General features: G+C 39.9%; 1 protein-coding gene across 1 annotated transcript in view; it reads left to right on the top strand.

Moving 5' to 3' along the window:
• The first annotated feature begins 6,425 nt into the window (after positions 1-6,425).
• Wdr36 (WD repeat domain 36) overlaps positions 6,426-21,287 on the top strand; it is a 28,070-nt gene continuing 13,208 nt past the window's right edge. Inside the window, exons 1-14 of the mRNA XM_032886142.1 lie at positions 6,426-6,465; positions 6,973-7,241; positions 9,033-9,060; positions 10,529-10,629; positions 11,358-11,475; positions 13,207-13,339; positions 14,896-14,950; positions 16,114-16,246; positions 16,404-16,579; positions 16,863-16,983; positions 17,573-17,638; positions 18,280-18,366; positions 19,670-19,815; positions 20,929-21,043. Of these exons, the coding sequence (XP_032742033.1) occupies positions 6,426-6,465; positions 6,973-7,241; positions 9,033-9,060; positions 10,529-10,629; positions 11,358-11,475; positions 13,207-13,339; positions 14,896-14,950; positions 16,114-16,246; positions 16,404-16,579; positions 16,863-16,983; positions 17,573-17,638; positions 18,280-18,366; positions 19,670-19,815; positions 20,929-21,043 (1,588 nt within the window). The remainder of the gene's footprint in view (positions 6,466-6,972; positions 7,242-9,032; positions 9,061-10,528; positions 10,630-11,357; positions 11,476-13,206; positions 13,340-14,895; positions 14,951-16,113; positions 16,247-16,403; positions 16,580-16,862; positions 16,984-17,572; positions 17,639-18,279; positions 18,367-19,669; positions 19,816-20,928; positions 21,044-21,287) is intronic.

The raw sequence follows: 21,287 nt of genomic DNA, 5'->3' as shown, positions 1-21,287 counted from the left end.
CTGATATGTAATACCTGCTTTCTAGTTATCTAATTACATATCTACAGCCCATAGTAGTTCACTCATGAAGGAAATGAGGAAGCAACTGAAAAAGACCCAGAAACTTTACATTTCTACTGTGTTCAGCTAGTGCACTAAAAAAGAGGCAAGCATTTACAAATTGGGTAAGCCCAGTGAACAGCAAGCTGAAACTTTGTGGTCCACGATAGCAACAAGTACTTACTAGATATACAGTTTTCAGATTCGATTTTAGGAATGGTATATGACCCCCCCCCATGTGCTGATTCAGATATTTTCAGTTAAGATATCAGTCAGACACTGGTGATGCATGCCTTTAATGCCAGCATTCAGCAGGCAGATCTCTGTAAGCTCAAAGCCTGCCTACGCTACAGAGTGAGTTCCAGGATAGCCAGGGCTACACAGAAAAACCCTGTCTTAAGAAACAAGCAAGCATACATACAAAAGATGTCACTCAGAGTTGCAGTTGTTAGAAATCTTAACTGGAGTTGATGGATCAGCTCCTAAAGTGGTTAACTCACTGATCTAACAGTTAGTTGACAAGAAGCCTTCAGTTCTTGGCTATGTAGAATGTTCTGTAGGTTTGCCTAAGACTCTAATGATATGGCAGTTGACTCTTCTAGGAACTTACGATTCGGGACTGTTTTACATGATCCAGCTACATAACATAGGGTCAACCTTTTTAGGGTAGGATAGGGACTTGAGCAGCAATTTCCTCTGAATTGATACATTTCACCCTGGAGGGAAAGCTCAGTAAGAGTCAAGAAGAAAACAACCGGAAATTCTCCGGAAACTCCTGAAACTTATCAGATTGACCAGCTCCTCCCCACAGTTAGGAAAGCAGGAAATACTCTCCAAACAGAAGGGTTCTCCAAGGATACAGCTTTATACAGCTTTTAAGGTGGGTGAGGATAGAATTTTGGTGATGCAGATATCTTTGAATCTTCCTGGCTCCGTTCAGTAACTTCTTGGCCATATTTTTTTAAACTCCATTAAGAGCATTGGCTGTGCAAGTTGGAATATATTAGAATCATTAGTTTGGCCCATCCTGGCTTCCTTATATAGGATCAGCAGACATTTCTTTACATTTCCCCAGAAAACGCATGTGAGCGTATATGAGGGATAAATACCAGGGAGCAGGAATGCTAAAGAATACCTTGAGCTCTCGATGCCATGATGACAGAGTAAAAGACAACAAAAAATATTAATCTTCTTACAGAAAGTACTAAGAAAAGTAATATTTAACCTTTAAAATGTTCATACTGGAATGGTGTCTATATTTATAATCTCAACACTGAGGTAGGAGATTGAGGGGGCATATCTAAGACCCAAAAGGATTCTGTCTCAAGAAGAAAAATACTAGCTCAAAGTGACACCATGACATAGCCATTCATTTCCCTGGATATTATGAAGCCTTAATCCATTGACTCATATTGAAATGTTATCATTTCTCAGCAGGGTATGACTTCTAGTACCCCCAGACTCTACTTCCCCTGTGTAGTTCGAGCTGGGTGCCGGTGTCTTTATGGCATCTCTAAGAGACAAAGGTTTCCTTCCTCCAATCACATAGTCACGAAACCTACTGGCTTCTGAATAGCAAGCAAGTGTTCGAGGACAGAGTGAACCCTGACTAATTGTTAAAACTATACAACTCCCAATGAGTTCATAACGCCTCTTTCAAGTGACAGAGCACAGCAGTAAACACATGTATCCACCGCAACCATACTGCTAGATTTTTTTTCACAGTCATTTTGATGGTTCAACTGTGTTCCTTTAGTCAGTAATCAGGAAACTTACCAGGCTCAGGAAGATTAGAAAGTTACAAGTTTCCCAGTAACTCTCTCTCCCTGGCAGAGTTTTATAAACAGTAGTAACTGCTGGATACAGTGGTGGTGGCTGCTGCACAGATGACTTTTTGTGAGTTGTCACAGATGCTAGGGCAGGCCTTTTGGTGATACAGTTGCCTTTGAGTTATCCATGTTTCCATGGATATCTATGTGGTAATCTCCAAACACTTACAAATTAACCAAGGGGCATTTGTGTGAAAGTATTTCTTTGGTCTTTCTGTCTAGGAAGAATAGGCATCTGTTCCTATTCCTGCCCCCCCCCCGGGGAAAGTATAATATCAAAAAAAAAAAAAAAGCAAAACCCCCAAACAAGAACAAAAACAAAACAAAACAAACAAACAAACAAAAAAAAACGGCATTACTTAAATAATCCTGGTGAAGTTAGGTAGCATCTGGGATTCTTGGAGTCTTTATCTAATGAATCTAAACCATCATAGGACCCAGTGTATGCTCTCAAAATATAATTGCTGATTGCTGACCTCCCATCCTCCAGCTGTCCTCTATGACCTCCTCCCCTTCTTCCTCTTTCTGAAATTTTGTGCTGGTTTGGTGGATTTGGGCACAAAACAATTTTGCAAATTTGAGCAAGTCACTTAAGCTTGATAAACAAGTTTTCTCCTTCATGAAACGGCCATACATTTTTCGTCTAAACACTGACATAGGTTGATGATGCTTTAAAAAAATGGGTGTGCCAAATGGTTCTGGGCAGACTACAGTCCTGGATAAGAAAACTTTCACACCCTTCCACAAGATTAATCATGCATTCAAACGTTTTTACTTCTGATAGTAAAAATAATACCTTTTTATACACTTCATTACAAAACTTTTTTCATTTATTTTGCTTTTGGATGTTTATGCTTTCTCTCTCTTTCAAAAAACATGAAAATCAAAAGATACAACCAAACTAAAACAACAAAAAAAGAAAACCAAAAGGATAAAGGATAAAGGATAAAGGATATATATATATATATATACATACATATATATATATCTCAAACCAAAACAAAAGTGCGTTTAAAAAACATAATCCACTTTGATTGATTCCTGGATCGTGGTTGAAATACATAGTAAAATTCCACTGTACAAACCTGATTGGTTTTCCTTTTTCCAGCAGGTATCAACTGTAAAGTCTTCTTGGTTATAAGTGGAACGTTTCCTTCTTAGTGTTGGGATTTTTATCTGGAACCACACAGGATCTGCACACAAAATGTTTTAAAATATACATATATTTATCCAGGCAGTGGTGATGCGCACCCTTAATCCCAGCACTCTGGAGGCAGAGGCATGCAGATCTTTGGATTATAGGTCAGCCTGGTCTACAAATACAGAGTGAGTTCCAGAAAAAGAAAAGAAAAACAGAAAACATATACATATATTTATGGTTACGTGTGGGCACTTTTAAACCTTGGTCAGAGAAGTGTTTGTTTGTTTGCTTGCTTTGTCAGCCAGCAGTAGACAAGGCAAGCTCATAACTGGTGAAAGTGCTAAGAACAACAGGTTGGATACTCAGCCCTAATTATGACATCTTTCTCAACCCCTTCCTGCTCACCATGGCTCGGGGACCATTATAGAAGACATGGGAAGGATTTAAGAGGCAGAGGATGGGAACGGATGAGGTGAAATGCTACCTTTTGTACACAACAAGATATTACACGTATGGACTCACAGCAGCCATGGTAACCCACACAGGATCAAGCCGGTCAGAATCCCAACACAGATGGGGTAGATAAACTCCAGGTCCAGTTCTTCCTAGGGAGCTCTTGGCAATGGATCATTGTCAGAGGTGGGAGGGAGAGTCGCTGTGCTCTGAGGATGTGAACACTAGTCGGTCTCCCATACTCCAGTACACAACTCCCTATCCACAGGCAGTGCTCACTAACTGTTTTTAGTGTGTTATTAAAGGACAAAAAGAATGAAGTTAGGAGGGGGACATGTTGGAGAGACACTGGGGGAGGGGGAGGGGGGAAATGAGGGAGTGGATATATGTCATTTTATATCTGTGACATTCTCTAATAATAAAAGATTGCATGTTATAAGCGAAATGATTTGCACATATTTCCACAACTCTGATGAGAACAGGGTCATAAACTAGAAAGACAATTTAGGTAGGGACTCCCAAGACAGCAGTTCTAAGAATGCCTTTGACTCTTTAGCTAGAACGCCACAAGAGAGCTCTGGCTCTCTATCATCTCCTAAGTGAGCACCTTGCCTGGAGGCTACATATGAGTTAAATACTAGTCCAAATACTAATCTCTTCTGGTGAACATCTTTGGAACTAAATCTCTGTGTTTTCGTGGTGGAAAAGGGTTATATCTTTAACCCAATTACCTCATCAGAGGAGATGATGATGGTGATGATGATGGTGATGATGATGGTGATGATGATGGTGATGATAATCTATTAATTTATTAATTTACATCCCCTCTACCATCTCCCCTCTCTACTCTCCTCCTAGTCCTTCCCCTCAACACCCATCCCTTCCTCCTCCATTTCTCTTCAGAAAAGGGGAAGCCATCCATGAATATCAATGAGCCCTAGCCTATCAAATTGCAGTTAGACTAGGCACATTCTCTCCTATTGAGGCTACTCAAGACATCCCAGTAGGAGGAAAGGGTCCCAAAAGCAGGGAACAGAGTCAGAGACAGCCCTTGCTCCCACTGTTAGGAGTCCCACAAGACGACCAAGCTACACAACTATTACATGTGTGGAGGGCCTAGGTCAGTCCTGTGCAGGTGGTTCAGTCTCTGTGAGCCCCTATGGGCCACAGTTAGCTGGTTCTGTAGGTTTCCTTGTGGAGGCAAGAGGGGTAATCTTACACCAGCCCTGATCAGAATTATGTGGGGGACCCATTAGGGGAAGCTATTTCTTCCACATCTACCTCTGGCCTTGGGTGGAGATCTAACATTCTAAGCTTTGAAAAACATCGGTGTTAATTCATCTTGGTCTGTCTATCATCTGACCAAGAGACCACCCTGTAGGAAGGCTGACTCACAAAAAGTTCAGCCAAAGAGATGGGAGGGCTAATTATTACCTTAATGAGGTGTTATGCTTTTCCTTGATAGAATGCCTGCCCTCTCTGCAGTCATTTATGGGGCCTGAGCTGCAACTCTAATGAGTTACTCAGAAAAATATAACTCTCCTTTGTTTTTATCTGTCCTTTCCAGATACTCCCCAATGCTTAGTTAGGCATGCCTTCCCAGACACTGCTTCCCCATGCTCTCTCAGAAGCCCTTACTCTTGCTCTGTGTCTGCTTATAAATGCACGACTCTCTCTTATCCATCATCTCCCTCAGAGCAGCTCCAGCAATTACAGCTTTGCCTGCCTTCTTTTCTTTATAAATTCTGTTACAATTGTCCTCAAGCTTTCTTCTGAATCCATTCTTAATTTCTTTGGTTGAATAAACTAAGAACCTTGAGGGGGGCACCTCAATTTGCTAATAACACAAACATTTAAAAAGTCATCTATATGCCATCTGTATTCTAATCTTTACAGTGTAAACAAACTCAGTAAAAAATAGAATAATATTGGCCTTTATAAGTGCGGTAGTGTTGACAGTGTGTGTGTGTGTGTGTGTCTGTCTGTCTGTCTGTCTGTCTGTGTGTGTGTGGTGTATTTTTGTTAGTACAGGATTGAGAGGGAATGGGAATAAGTGTGAAGACTCAAGGTCAAGTCTTTCAAGTCTTTCTTCCATTGCTGTCCACTCTATTTTTGAGACGAGGTCTCTTACTGAATCTCAAGCTCATGAATCCAGCGAGGCTGGCTGGTCAATGAACTTGAGGCATCCCCGTGTTCCCTCCACCAACCTCGGTGCTGGAGCAACATGGAAATGCAGTCATCCTTGGATTTCCATGGGTTTTGAACACCTGAATTCAGGCATTCCTGCTTGCAAGCAGGCATTTTTATCAAGTGAGCCATCTCTCTGGCCCCAGAAAATGTTTTTTAACTAGTTTAAAGTTTAAGTGTTATATATATATTTGGGTGCAGGCACATATGTCAGTGTGTGGGGTGGTGGTTAGAACACAGTTTTCTGGGGTGGGTTCTCTTATTCCACCATGTGCATTCTAGGGATCAAATTCAGGCTTGCCCTCAAAGGTTTCTACATGCTGAGTCATCTGGCCCTACCAGAAAAAATATTTTTTTTTTGGAAAATTTCAGTCTTATACCAAGGCACATATGGATATATAGATAATGGGGGCAAGGAGTGAGGGTAAAGACAAAGAACTGGAGAGAGAGACCACACAGACAAACAGACACTTCACATTATGTGGCCCTGGCTGGCCTAACACATAAGAGATTTATTTGCCTGCCCTTGCCTCCTGAGTGCTATGATTAACCACAAAGGTTAATATGATGGATTCTTACATTATTTTATAACTTTGACAATTATCGATCTTATTTCATCTAAACAGTTCCATTCCCAGTTACCCTGCAATAAATTCTTACACATCATATTGCTTTTCCAGGCCTATTTAGTTCAAGCTGGTGTAGAACCTACTCTACAGCCCAGGCTGGCCTTCAACACACCAGGTTCCTCCTCCTACCTGCTGCTGCTTACAGGAATGAGTTACCACAGCTGCTACATCATTCGTGTGTACATACGTCAGTGTACATGCCCAACCCATAAAGAATTTGAAAAACACGATATTACTAGCAATTAAAGTTAATGTCCATTATTTGTTTACTTGTTTGTTTATAGACGGGGTCTGGGCATGTAGCCTTGGCTGTCTTGGAACTATTGTAGACCAGGCAGCTTGGAGATCTGCCTGCCTATGCCTCCCTGGAGATTAAAGGCGTTCACTACCACGCCCGACATTAACTTTTTAACAATTTCCTAACGAATATCCTGTGATGTCTTGGTTTTACTCCCTTTATAATTCCAGTTTTTGTCTCTTCCACTTAAGTCATTAAAGTCATTTCCACGCTGTTGTGTATTTTACTTCGATCACAACTGCTACTCCAACGACCCGCCTGAAAGAGGTTCCCCCTCAAACAAGAGGAAACCGAGAATCTCACTAAGAAACAAACCACTTGCGGAACCAAAGTTCCACTTGGTCGCGGGCTCCGAGGGGAGCTAATTTTATGTTACACTGCACCGGATCCCGGAAGCACTCCTCAATTTGCTCCGGCATAGGCTTCTCACGAGGCTTGCTGGAGCGCCTGGTGAGCACTTTCCAGCCGGCCGCGAGCTGAGCGGAGCCCGGTCTACGGCGGAGATGGAGAGCGCTGTGGAAGGCCGCACGGCCAGCGTGCTTTTCGCGGGGTTCCGGGCCTTGGGGTTGTTCAGCAACGACATTCCACACGTGGTGCGGTACAACGCGCTCAAGCGCCGCTTCTACGTGACGACTTGCGTAGGCAAGAGCTTCCACACATATGACGTGAGTGATTTCCTCCACCCGCTTCCCAGGAACCAGAACTGCCCCGGTGTAGTCCCACGTTCGCCCCCCACCTACCTAGGGTTTCCCTTTTTGCCGCCCTGTCTTACGTAATACTTCCCTGTTGTGCTATCCTCATAGCATCCTTGTGCGCTTGCAGTTAACCTGGGGGCGGGTTTCGGAGGAATCTTCTGGCCCAGGAAAAAAACTACAGGAGAACATGCCAGTTTGGGGACAGTATATCCGTTTACAAACCCTTAGGCATGAACAATTAAAGCAAGACCCTATCCCTCGGTCATAATTTTTCCACAAGAAGACGACTTCTTAGACATTACTACTATATAATTGGCCACCAAAAAAAAAAAAAAAATGGTTGGAGATTCAGACTAAAACAGTAAAAGAAGTGAGACGATGAGATAAAGATTGAGGGGCCCCTTTCATATTAATAGCTATTCAATTTCCCTTCGTGTTTGAGCATTATAGCACCAGTCTTAAATGAAACCGTAGACACTCAGGGTTGATTTCACTATCTGGTAGCAACCTTGAGTCTTAGAAGAATTAAGTTACTTGCCAAGGTCTTTCCTCTTAAAGATGGTGTGTAACTTTTAATAGCCTGTTAGCCCTTGAAATTGTTAAGGGACGGGTAGAGGCTGGGAGGCAGGTGTGACTGAAGAGCAGTTGGGTTTCGTAGCCGGTTTAGTACCGTGGAGAAGAGTGGGTTATGAGCTTCTTCAGCCTGTAGAAGCAGGTCTTGATGCTTCCTCCTTGCTTGCAACCTTTGGTCTTTTTGTTGAAGTTTTCTAGCTGAAGTGTAAACCTTTCTTTTTCTCAGTTAAAAGTTCCTGAAATTGTCTGGAGTCAAGGGCTCTCTTGCTACTCTGTTACCCGTAAACACATTTACCCCTGCTCTGCTTCCAGACACATCCTGTAGTTAGAAAAGTAACACACCCTTCCGCTTGTCTGTGTATTGAAGTTTACTGATTTAAAAAAAAAAAAAAAAAAAAAAAAACTTTTACCACAACAGTATGACATGTTGGCAGACCCTATGCTGGTCAAACCAATCAGTGCATTGTCTGAAACTGGAGATAGCTTAAGAGGTAAAATATGAACCTGTTGTGTTGACGTCACTGATCTGCTCAGGACATCTGTAGGCTAACTTGGTCCACCATTTCTCTCTTTTCCAGCCTTTACTCTGCCCTCAGACCTCCCACAGATTAGCTTATTATACAAGAAACTTAAGACAGAATTTTGGGTAGGATATATTTTGGATAGCTAATATTTATTGAACATTTACTGTATAGTTGGCCCCATTCTGTTTTACATGTTTATTCAAAATCTCTTTGAATGACCCTATAATACGCATATAAATTCTAGTACCCAACCCCCATTTTTCTCAGAAGGGCGAATTCTAGGCCACACAGTAGTTAATGTCACACAGCTGGATTACCACCCACATACCAAGATGCAAACTAGTCATACCCACTGTTTTTGTATGCTCCAGGAATCACGAATGGTTTTCATGTTTTTATAAAAGTTGGAGGAAAATCAAAATATTTTCATATCATCAAATGCCCACACAATATTGGAGTCCACCCAGGTACATTTATTACTTATGGCTGATTTGACAAGCATTGTAAATAATAAAGAGTTAGAGTCAGTGAGTACCTCCCTTCGGAAAGGATAGTGTAGCAAATTTATGTAGGAGGTAATGACTCAATTTGGGGGTCTTAGATATTGTAATTGTTTTTGCTAATGAAAATGCATTTAATTCTTCTTTTTCTTTTGTAAAAACAGGTTCAGAAACTCAGTCTGGTTGCAGTAAGTAAGTGTTCTTTCTTGTGAATTTGTCCTTGTTGCTCTATTTGGTAGTTTCATTTTGTCCTTAATGATAATGATAAGGGCAGGACAGGGCATGCGTTACTGTCTGCTGTCGTGTCCCTCAGGTGCAGTCATCAGAACTTGTTTTTATGATCTACAGGACTTTTTAAATGGCTCATTCTTTTTTTCTGTTCTGGGAATTAAACCCTTTGGGCCTTGCACACACTAAGCAGATATTATTCAACTCAAATTCATTTTCATTGCTTATGACAAGTTCAGTTATTTTTAATAATTTTCACTTTGAGTATTCTGGACTCAGACACTTTGTCAGGAATAACAGTGAATGAAGTGTGCTGACTTCTCAGTGCTGTGTTAGAGCACTTAAAATTAATGTGCACCGAGAGACTGATTGTCCCTTTATCCTTCAGAATGTTTCTTTTAGCACCGGTATGAGCTGTGGGGAAACTGACCACCCCTTGGGCCAAAGGACCAAGGCAAAGAGTAGTGTTGTTGGATACTGGTGGGGATGGGAGACCTGGAGGAGAAAGGAGTTTAGTTGTAGAAGGACCAGCTCCTGTGTTTGTTCCTTCTGCTATTAAAAAAAGTCTCAATTTAGATTGTTGTTCTCCGTGAGAAGTGCATTTACTTTTCTGAGAGCGGTTTAATAGACTTGTGGGCTTGGCAGCTCAGAGACTGGCTTTATGTGCACAGCAATCCTTGTGAGGTACGAGACGTAAAGAACTCATTGTATATGTCTGAAAAACCCTGTGTGCTTTGTTTTTTGTTTAAGTAAATAAACAGAAGAGTAAAACTAAGTTGAGTAAGAAAGTGAATTGGTAGTTAGTTCTACAGAAATACTGTTGTGAAATGTAAATTCCAAATTGGAGCATACACTGGAGATAAAAAGTACCTACGGCAATCAGTCCTCTATTTACTAAGCTCTTTAGTCCTGAGAGGAATGAGAAAGAAAGGGCAGTGTGATCACGGATGTGAAAGAGGACTTAGGAAGTGGTATCATGTGGAAGGGCTAGAGAGAGGTAAGAGGCATATTTACTTTGGGAAAGACTTGAGTAGAAACAGTAATGTAAGTAATTATCGTAGGGGCCAGCATATAGAATACTGTATGGAGTCTCTCAGGGTTAGTCCAAGTTACAATTTACTTTTAAATTTTTTTGTAGTAATAAACTTTATATTGTTCACAGTGATACCTACTTAGATGTACAAATGCCAATTTATATATTAGGTGCTAATTTTTTCCCTAACTTCTCACAAAGCCTTTTCTTTCTTTTGAATTCTGTTATATCTGCACAAGATACATATTTATGATATTGAAGTCAAATTTTATACTGATTCTCATTTTTGTTTAAATATATAGCTTTGAATTATAGTCATAAAAGTATTTTATGTATATTTAAGATTTCTAGTCATTTCACAGTCTTAACAGCCCACATTTACCTTTTGTTTTTCCCTAGGTAACTCTGTTCCACAGGACATCTGTTGCATGGCAGCCGATGGGAGGCTAGTCTTTGCTGCATATGGGAACGTTTTCTCTGCATTTGCCCGTAATAAAGAGGTTTGTATCACCAACTACTTCACTTTCTTTAGTTCCCCTCTTATGGCAGTTCTAGTGGAAGAGAAGATGGGTTTCATGTGAGAGAGCGAGTGTGTCTACAGGTGATGAAGACAATGTAATAAAGTGACTGCAGCCACTGTACGCGCAGGGGTCAGGGGACAGTGCTGTGGGGAAGCTGACTACGTCTTGAGGCAAAGGACCAAGACAAAAACTAGATTTATTAGACCCAAGTGGGGACTAAAGCCCCCACTAGGAAGAGTAAAGAATTTAGCTGTGGAAGGACAGCTACTGTAAAGAGCTTCTTTGTCAAAGCAGAAAAGTATAAGGCAAAAAATAGTTTACCCTATTCTCCCCATATCAGCTGGAAGTCACTAATGGAGGAATCTGTGGAGGCCAGCCTTCTGTATTACACCGTTTCTCTAGGGTATGCTGTGCTGCTCCAGTAGCACTGGGGAAGAGTATACAGTGTATGCAGTACACAGGCCACTTTTCTAACTGCAATGGAGAGCTCTAGCTCGCATTTCTGATGTCTTCCTACTCCATTCTTTCCTTCCTTATCATGGAGCGGCCTAATATCCTTAGTATTTCAGGATTTTAATTTCAGTCAGGAGTTGGAGTACACTTCCTAACATGAGTATTTTAATTGTTAACATGCTTTCTGGATAATGTGATAGAATTACGTGACAGACTAAGTAACATGGACCTCTTTTACACTTTGGCATTTATAGATAGTACATACTTTTAAGGGCCATAAAGCAGAAATCCATCTATTGCAACCTTTTGGGGATCATGTAATCTCAGTGGATACTGACAGCATTCTTATTATTTGGCACATTTATTCAGAAGGTAAGACTTTATTTCTTTACTTGGGATATTATATGTACTTATGTATGTAGCTAAAAATCTTATAAAAACCATAAGTTCTATATAAGTTTTCACATGTACACATTAAAGCACTGAGAATATTTAGTATGTATGGAAAAGGGTCTGAGTAAGCAATTTTACCTAGACTGTGAGCACTTTCAATGCATTACATATGCTCGTCTTGGCCAACACATTCCCCATTGTAGTTCTCCAAGCTTGGTGATGTGTTATGATGTGGTTTTCTCTGAAGTGTTTTGGATACACATTCACACTTGAGTCATTCCTGGGTAATATCTTCATCTTTAGAGAAAATTATGGTTGTAAGATTGAAGATCCTGTAATCTGAGGGAAAATATTCATTCTTTTTCAAGGATGTGACTCAGTGCCGTTTACCTGATGCTCCTTTGCAGTGTGTGAGTGTGTGGGATTTCCAACTGTTACTTTACCTACCACCTTCCTTAGGGTATCATGGCTCCATCCTAAACTGGGTCTATTGAGTTACCTGTTTGTGTTTTAAGTTACTATTCCCTCTCTGTGATCCATTGAACAGTTAGTGTGTTTGTTATTAGTCCTCATTGAATTAGTATCCTTTGTTTTCTCTTGGTTCACGTAAGAGAAGTAGTTCCTATGAAGACTGGTGCTGTTAAGGTCTCAGAATCTGGTTTTTCCTGGATGCCAATGCCCAGATATTATGTTGCTGTTACAACAGCACAATGAAATAGATTTTTCATGAAGCTATTTTTAGTGATTTTTAAGTAAACCTGCTGGTACAAAAAGGCAAGGATCCCTTAAAGTAGTAGTCCAAAGTTTGGACACACTTCCCTATATTTCTCCTTCCACTGTGCCTTCTTTGATACTAAATTTTTGTGAAGTTTATTAAAACATTGTTTTAATCACAAATTAAAATAAAAACCAAAATAAAGAGGAATTTTAAGTGTAGTAAGCATCCAGTTTCTAAGAGGTTTTTGGTTGTCAGCAAGTGACTGGCTGTGCCACGCCCCCCCGTGTGCAGGGTTAGCTTGTGCCTTCTTCATAGGGAGTGACTGTGGCTGTGCCACGCCCCCGAGTGCAGGGTTAGCTTGTGCCTTCTTCATAGGGAGCCTCTGAGGAAGTGTGTGCTCGTTACTGTCGCTCTTGATGAGGTGTCCCTCTTTGCATTTTCTTTCAGTGGCTGTTAGAGCTGCTCAGAAATCAGATACTTTGTTTTATTTGGAACATTCTCTCCTGATTCTTTATGGAATTACAGAGATCCCAATGTCCAAGGTCATTTTTAATCCTTTCTATAAATCACTTTGGCAATTTGGCAGTATAATTTCGAGTAATAATATTTACACTAGATCTTGATACTCTAAATGACGTTTACAAGTTGCCCTATCACATTTTTTTAGAAATATTTATTGGATAAAGGGCAGGTGAGATGGCTCAGCAGATAAGGACATTTGCCTCCAAACCCATGTCTGCATCAGTCTTGCATGGTGGGACGAGAGAACTGGCTCCTCTGGGCTGGCTTCTCGCTCCCACATGTACAATGGGGACATGTGTACTTATCACACACACAAGATTAGTAATCTTTAAAAATAAGTGTTTATAAAATGTAAGGCTTTGATTTATTTATATTGTCTTTGGTATGTTATATTTACTTGCATGTAGTATATGTGAAAATGTATAACACTGTTTCATAAATAATGTTGTTAATAACTTTTACTTTTGTAGAAGAATACCTTCAGTTGACTTTTGATAAGTCAGTTTTTAAAATTTCTACAATTTTGCATCCAAGCACCTACTTGAATAAAGTTCTCCTGGGCAGTGAGCAGGGAAGCCTACAGTTATGGAATATAAAGTCCAAGTAAGCACTTATTCTAAATGCTTTTAGTTCTGCTACCTTTGAAATATGGCCCCTGACAGCATATGAGAGCTGTATTGTCCTGGTACACGGTGGGTGGCATCATAAGTGGCCATTGAACAGTATGTACTAATGGCCCAATAAAGTAGTTGGACAGTGACTAGTAGAAATGCTTTTTAAACAGAAGTTATTTTACTTCCTTCCACTCTGGTGACGACCTACTATTAGTAGAGATAGAAGACTGCCTAAATGATTTTAAATATATATTTATCTGTTATTCGAAAACTTATCCAAAGAGGAGGGAAGGCAGCTCAACCTTTAAATAGTATTTTAAAAAGCAAACAAGGGACTGGAGAGATGGCACAGTAGTTAAGAGCATTTTCTGCTCTTACAGAGGACCTGGGCTTGGTTACCAGCACCCACATCAGGTGGTTCACAACTGCCTGTAACTACAGTTCCAGGGGATGCGACGCCCTCCTCCTCAGGTACCAAGCGTGAATGTGGTGAACATACATATATGGGGCACTCACATGTACTCATAAAATATTTGAGTCTTCCCAGTTGTCCTTTGTGAAGCCTTTATAGATCTGCAAAGGGTAGGTTTGATGTTAATCCTAGTTCCTAGTTTTCAATCAGTATTTAGTTCAGCTTAATACCATTGACTGCCTACCCTGTGCCAGGTTCGGGGTAATCGACCAAGATGTTTCTATCCGTAAGGTTATTTTCTTAGACCTTTCTTAATCATTTGCTGTTCTTATCTTTTGCATAGTTATTGAACAATCTAAACTCCGTCCATTTGTACATGGGGACGCATGATTTAATATTTTGGTGATCATTATGGTTTCAGATATCTTTGGTTCGTGACCTTCTTTTATTGTTGGTTAGATTTTGAAACCTAGGGCAGCATCAGAATTTGTCCTGTATAATTCCTGTAATATATAAATACTACTCCTATCACTGGTAATGTTTCTAGAAAGAATGAGATTATAATGAGAATGAAATTCCTGTCTCATCTTGTTCCTGCACTGTAAAGTGGCTCTTGTTTATCATGCTATTTTTCTAAGAGTAAGAAGTTACAGCCTGCAGGGCTGATATCCATCTGGACTCCATTACTTACTTAGCTTCATTATCTCTCTTTTGTTTCTGGAGAATGGTAAATGCTGATAGCCTTTACTTTCTGTGATTACATTTTAAGCACTGAGTAAGTAACCTATGTTTTGAAAACAGGGAGTGCTGGAGCAAGAATTGACTAAATAGCACCTGGGTCCCAAGGACCTGCGTTGGTTTGGTCCCCAGCACCCACATGGTAGTTTATGACAGCCAAACTCAAGCTACACTGTGCTGTTCTGGACTCTAGGGCACTGCAAACATGGGGTACACATATATACATATATTACATGCAGGCAAACCCCTATATACATAAAAGAAAAGTATCCTTTAAAAATGTATAGTACCTCTTGATTAAAATAATAAAAATAATAAACTGCATCTGTTATTTTTGTTAAACACAGGTTGATTTGTTTTCCTTTAAAAAAATAATCATCTCTTTCTTCTTGTAGTAAACTTCTATATACATTTCCAGGATGGAAGGTGGGAGTAACAGCTCTTCAGCAGGTGAGTATTTTTTTAATTAAAAAAGTAACAAGACTAGAAGGAGATACTCTTACTCTCCTAGAATAACCGTGTTTGTAGACGTAAATAAACATTAATACTTAGCTTTGTTTCTTTTTAAACTGTTAACCAGAGGAAATAGTGTTCTAGAAACGTAATTGAAAATAAGAAATATCTTTGCTATAAAGGTTTGTATAATCTTCTGTGCTTGGAACTTCCTATGAGCATGTCATTTAGTGCCTTATGTAGAACAGAAATGAGATAACTATGGTAGAAGTGAGACTGTGGCCATACAGAGGAATTCATCAGGATATTGTACTTTTCTGTTCGAGATAATTGGGACCCAAATTCTGATGTTTATAAGATAGTAGACGTCCATAAACAACTGCTTTTGTTTTCATGTTTGGTCAGCCCAGTGTGTGCACGGTGAACCTGCAGAATATCTGCTGGTACGGCCTCTGTTTAAACACGCACTGCTTACCCCAGCTTAGGCATTGCATTCTGCCATTGACTTTGCTCGGTTTTGATGATGTCCCCTGGAGACTCCAGCAAGTATCAGGAGGGCAGGGATCCTGTTCTGTTAGCCTTAGCTTCCAGGGTCTATCATGTAGTAGGCATTAATAGCCTGTTAGGAAATGGATAGCCCGACTCATATTCGTCTGTGGTAAGACCAAAGCTTGTAAGTGAAGCCTTCTCTGTTAGACCGGTACAAGGGCCATTCTAATCATTGACTGTTAATGTTGGAGCAGACTGATTATGAAAGGTTAGCGTGTTTTCTAGATTTTTCCTATTTTCTTTTGTAAAGCTGGCTACCTAGGTTTCCATGTTTTGAAGATTTGACCTTTCTCCCCCATTTTTTCCTAGTCAGAAATTGTAGTGAATTCACATACAATCTTCTTTTCTGTGTAACTGTTTTCTAAACAAGTCAGCATGTTTAAGGGTAGGGAAGAGACTGATTAGCAAAATCTAATTCTAGGAACTAATTTGGAAAACACATTGTTAAATACTTGAATGTTAATAACTGGTAATGCCAGCATGATAGTATCAGTGGGTTTTTCTTCTCCCTTTTAGAAGGTATTCATTTCTTTTGATAGCTTATAATAGTATGCATCATTAAGAAGCTACATTGTTTAGGAAAATAAGTGGCTGAGTCATTTAATTTTCAGGCACCAGCTGTGGATGTGGTGGCCATTGGTCTTGTGTCTGGTCAAGTTGTCATTCACAACATTAAGTTTGATGAAACATTAATGAAGTTCCATCAGGATTGGGGACCCATTACTTCCATTTCATTTCGTACAGGTAATGTTTAACTTACTAAATCATTAGAGTTAAGAGTACCTAGTCATTTTTTAAAACATATTTTCTTGTAGTTTAATAAAAATCATAATACTAAAGAAAAAGACAAATGTGGGCAGTATCTTCAGATGTTTTTGTTAATATTTTGTTTCATTAACAGATGGTCATCCAATAATGGCAGCTGGAAGCCCGTGTGGCCATATTGGACTCTGGGATCTGGAAGATAAAAAATTAATTAATCAAATGAGAAATGCACACTCTACAGCAATATCTGGGCTGACATTTCTTCATAGAGAGCCGTTGCTTGTTACAAATGGCGCTGATAATGCTCTTAGGGTATTACGATTATTGTTGTCGTCTTCTGAGTGCATGAGGGCTGGGATAATTCTAGTTTGTTTTGGTAGCTCAGCCTTGGACTTGTGAGTGAGAGAGTGTGGGATGAGATTGGAGAGAGGAAGTAAAAGCATAGCATGGGGCATGATTGCAGCGAAGTGGGTAAGAGTACAGCTGAGTCTTCAGTGCAGGCACTGCCCAGCCTTGGCTAATAAGCTTACAAGGGTGACTTAAGTACCTGCAGATGGCACATGGTTGAAGGAACTTACACTGTATTTCTTTGTAGATATGGATATTTGATGGCCCGACAGGTGAAGGACGGCTGTTGAGATTAAGAATGGGACATAGTGCGTCTCTTACCAAGATTAGATATTATGGACAAAATGGACAGCAAATTTTAAGTGCAAGTAAGTTTGTGATTTCTAACATTTATTTTGCATAAACATTAAGAGCCGGGAACTCAGTATTCAGTTGGTTTACAAATGCTTTCTTCCTTTTAAATGACTCTTTGAAGTGTTGCAAATTGTTGTGGCTTTTCATAGGGCCTAGCTTTCCAACCTCCAGGATTGGCATTGTTTACCCCTCTAGTTGGTGGCTTGAACCTGAAAGAGCCGGGCCTAAAACTGACACAACAAAAGTCATGCAGTAGCCAACTTCACTCGGAGCATCAGGGGACTTAAAGTCTGAGGGTTAAAAAGAGTCACGAGTAAGGTGTCAGTCACAAGGACAAGACACACATGGTGAAAACATCTTTCCATAGAGGCACATAAATAACATTAGCTGAGGTAAACTGACTCCTGTCTGCTACACCGGAGAGGAGCATGAAAACCTATTCAAGAACAGTTCTGTGTTTTGAAAAAGCTGAGGTCACAAGACTTTGTTTTCTTAGTTTTCTCACAAGTACTCAATTCTCCAGGACTTCATCTTGGCCTACTTTCTGACAGGCATGTTCTGCTGTTTTGGTGATCTGACTGGGTTTTCTGTTCATATGAATAGGTCAAGACGGGACTCTACAGTCATTTTCTACAGTTCATGAAAAATTCAACAAGAGCTTGGGGCATGGTAAGTCATTGCAAGACAGAAAACAAGCTGCTGGTCAGAAAACAGAAAGGAACTAAGTTGAAGGTTCTGAAGGAAGGCCCATTAGTTCATCTCTCTTCTTGGGCAGTACTGGGAAAGTGGGTGGAGGAGGCGTTATTAGACAAGTGCCCTTGCATGCCTGTTTCTGTATTCGCAGCTTTTCTCACCTAGGAGGGTGTGGTCTTCACAGAAGGCTTTGCGTTCTCATGGCGCTGCCACACTTAGTGTCACTTAGTGGCACTTCACTGGCTTTGGCTGTTGTGCATGAACATTTTTAAAACTGTATTTTTATCTGATGCTGCTATAGTGTTAGCCACTTAACTCGGTTCCCTTTGTATTGGTTCTATAATATCCCAGTGAGACTATACCGGCACTTTTTGGTTCATTTGACTCTGACCATAGTATCTTTGAAATGAAACTGTTTCTTTTTCTGCTATTTCATATAGTTATTTTCATGACTGACTTCAGAAATTATTTACTGGTAGTGGTAATAACAGCTGTGCTTTGCCTCTGACTTAATTGGGAATATCTTGTTGTATAGACTTGTTGTAACAATAAAAACTTCTCTTAATATACTTTTTTCATTAAGGAACTTTCCTATTGTTCCTTTTACCCAACCCTAGGATTAGTAAACAAAAAAATAGTTAAACGTAAAGGACTTCAGAACACTATGTCAGTAAGACTTCCACCTATCACACAATTTGCTGCTGGTGAGTACCTAGAAATTCATTGTATTCTTGTCTTTGTATCCTTTATTTTAATAAACTTCTCTGTATTAAAATGTTCAGAAGGTGACTTCAAATGAATGCTGGTCTTGTGTGAACACAAAAAAGTTACCTTTAGCAAGAATTGGGTTAATCTCATTTTTTAGTAACACCCATTAGTAACATTTGGTGTTATAGTTCCTGTCTTAGGGGCTCTATTGCTGTGACGAGACACCATGACCATGGCAAGTCTTTAAAGGAGAACATTTAATTGGGGCTGGCTACAGTTTCAGAGGTGCAGTCCATCGCTATCGTGGCGGGAAGCCTGGCAGCATCCAGGCACACGTGGTGCTGGAGAAGGGGCTGAGAGTTCTGCACCTTGGTCTGCAGGCAGCAGGAGACTGTGTCACAATGAGTGTGGCCTGAGTATACGTGAGACCTCAGAACCCACCCCGACCGTAACACACTTCCTCCAACAAGACACACCTCCTAATAGTGCCTCTCCCTGTGTGCCAGGCATTCAAACACATGGGTCTATGGGGGCCATTCCTCCTCAGCCCACCACGTCTTCTAAACCTGCCTTTCAAGATTCTTGTATTTTGGCTAGTTTTTTTCTTCTCCTACCTCTTTCAAGAAAATACATCATCTACTTGCTCTTCAGTTATTTTTAGTTTTTAATGCTTAAAATTCTTCATTCATTTTTTAATGTGTATGGTTGTTTTATCTGCATGTATATATGTATACACAAATGTGCCGGGTGCCCAGGGAGGCCAGAAAAAGGACTTCGATCCCTTGGAACTGGAGTTACAGGTGGTTGTGAGTCACCATGTGGCCCCTGGGAATCAAACCTGGGTCCTGTGAAGGGCAGCCAGTGCTCGTCACTGTCCTCTCACTCCAACCCTACGTAGTCACTCCTGGGCCCTACCTATAGGGCCTTTCTTGCCTGCTAATTTCTGTTTTCCTACCCATCCTGAGTGAGCTATTATTTTTATTCTAAAATTTCAGTAAGCTCTTCCTAAGTCCCCTTAGAAAACACTGCCATGCTATCATACTTTATTATTATAATTTTTTTTCACCAAAATTTATGGTGAGATGTATTAGCTTCATTTAGCTATTTTATGTTGCTTATATCAAACTGTAAAATAATATGATTTTTACTTGTTTATAATCCATTAGGTTGGGAAGTTGACTATTGTTAAAGTAACCTGTTTGTTTTACTATTGTGTCTTGGTACCATATATGCCTAGCTCATAAGTGAATGCATTTCTCCTGAACAAGCATTTTGATTTTTGATTTTATTGTGTTTAAGAGGAAGCTCGCCAAAGTGACTGGGATGGTGTCATTGCTTGCCATCAAGGTAAGCTGTCTTGCTCAACCTGGAATTACCAGAGATCTACAATAGGTGCTTATTTCCTCAAGCCAAAAAACGTAAAGGCAAACAGCGCCACTGCCACAGTAAGTGACTGTTGATTACAGTGTTTAATTCTCCTTAGAAACACCCTAAGCTAGTTTTGTTTCAAGTTTACTAAGACTCCTGATGGAGTAAAAACACAAAACAGGGTTTAACTTTGGAGATACAGTGCCTTAACAGTATCAACCTTTCTGACTTGTAGAGATTTTATTTAATTTGGGATTGGAAATAAAGTACTGTCTCCCTATGGCTTTGATCTGCATTTCCTGAACGACTTGTGCTGTCAAGCGTGTTTTCGTGTGGCCTTGGGCTATTTGTGTCTCTTCATAACAGCTGCTGTCTTGCAACCTTTAGAAAGAGATTCTCTCTGAAGACTAGTTTGACTCTTTTGTTCCTATGAATATTACAGAAACAACAATTGGGATTTTGGTTTTTTTAAATGCTTGCTTTTATAGTGGAATTGCTTTTAATTGTACTGATTACTAATAAATAAGATAGAATTTACATTTGCATATCCATCTTGCATCTTGCAGCCGTGATGAACTCGCTCACTCTGATGATCCTTAGTGGAAATGCTTTTGGAATGCTTATCAGAGTATAATTTAGCATTTCACCCTACTGTGTGCAGATTGCTTTATAAGTGTGTGCGGGATTTTCTTATATGAAGAGCAAGGCTTAAGCTTTTTATGGGTTTCTAAACCTTAGAAATCTTAAGCTTCTTTAGGAAGTTTACCTGTATAACTTTAAATAACAGTTCTCATACAAGCAGTAAAAATGTTCCAGTTTCTTTCAGATATTTTCTATATTATTCCCCTTTCCTTTTTTTCTTTTCCTTGTTTTTTGAAATGGTGTTTGTCTCTGGAGCCCTGGCTGTCCTGGGACTCACTCTGTAGACCAGGCTGGCCTCAAACTCAGAGATCTGTCTGCGTCTGCCTCCTGAGTGCTAGGATTAAAGGCATGTGACACCACCACCTAACCCTCCTTAGATAATTTCTTCATATTTATTTAAAATGGAACTAGAATTTTATACTGTAATATAATACATTTAAGAAAACTAATAAATCAAGATGAGACATAATAAATTGAAAAAACTTTGGAAACGATGATATATAATAAAAGCAATAATACCCCCCCCCCTTTCTTTTCCTTGACTGAAGGCAGTAGATATAACTTCCTGTGGCAACTTTGCAATAATTGGCCTCTCCTCGGGAGCCGTGGATGTGTACAACATGCAGTCTGGTATACATCGAGGAAGTTTTGGAGATGAGAAAGGTATTGAATTTTTTGCGCTTTTAAATATAAAGTTTAGATGGGTTTCTACTCCATCTGACACATACTGTTATATATGATATAAACCACTTTAAAATATTCAAGGGGGGGAGTCACGAATAGATCGGAGGAAAGTAGATCCAAATTATTTTTCTTCTTTGCTTTAGACAAATATTAACTATTCAATTCTCTGTCATGGCATCAATTGGTTTTGCCTTAACAGCCTAATAACTAGAGTTGTCTCCCT

Source organism: Rattus rattus, chromosome 15 (assembly GCF_011064425.1).
Source record: "Rattus rattus isolate New Zealand chromosome 15, Rrattus_CSIRO_v1, whole genome shotgun sequence".
NCBI classification, from domain to species: Eukaryota; Metazoa; Chordata; class Mammalia; order Rodentia; family Muridae; genus Rattus; species Rattus rattus.
The sequence above is the reverse complement of the archived record's forward strand: the minus strand, read 5'-3'. Positions and strand labels throughout refer to the sequence as shown.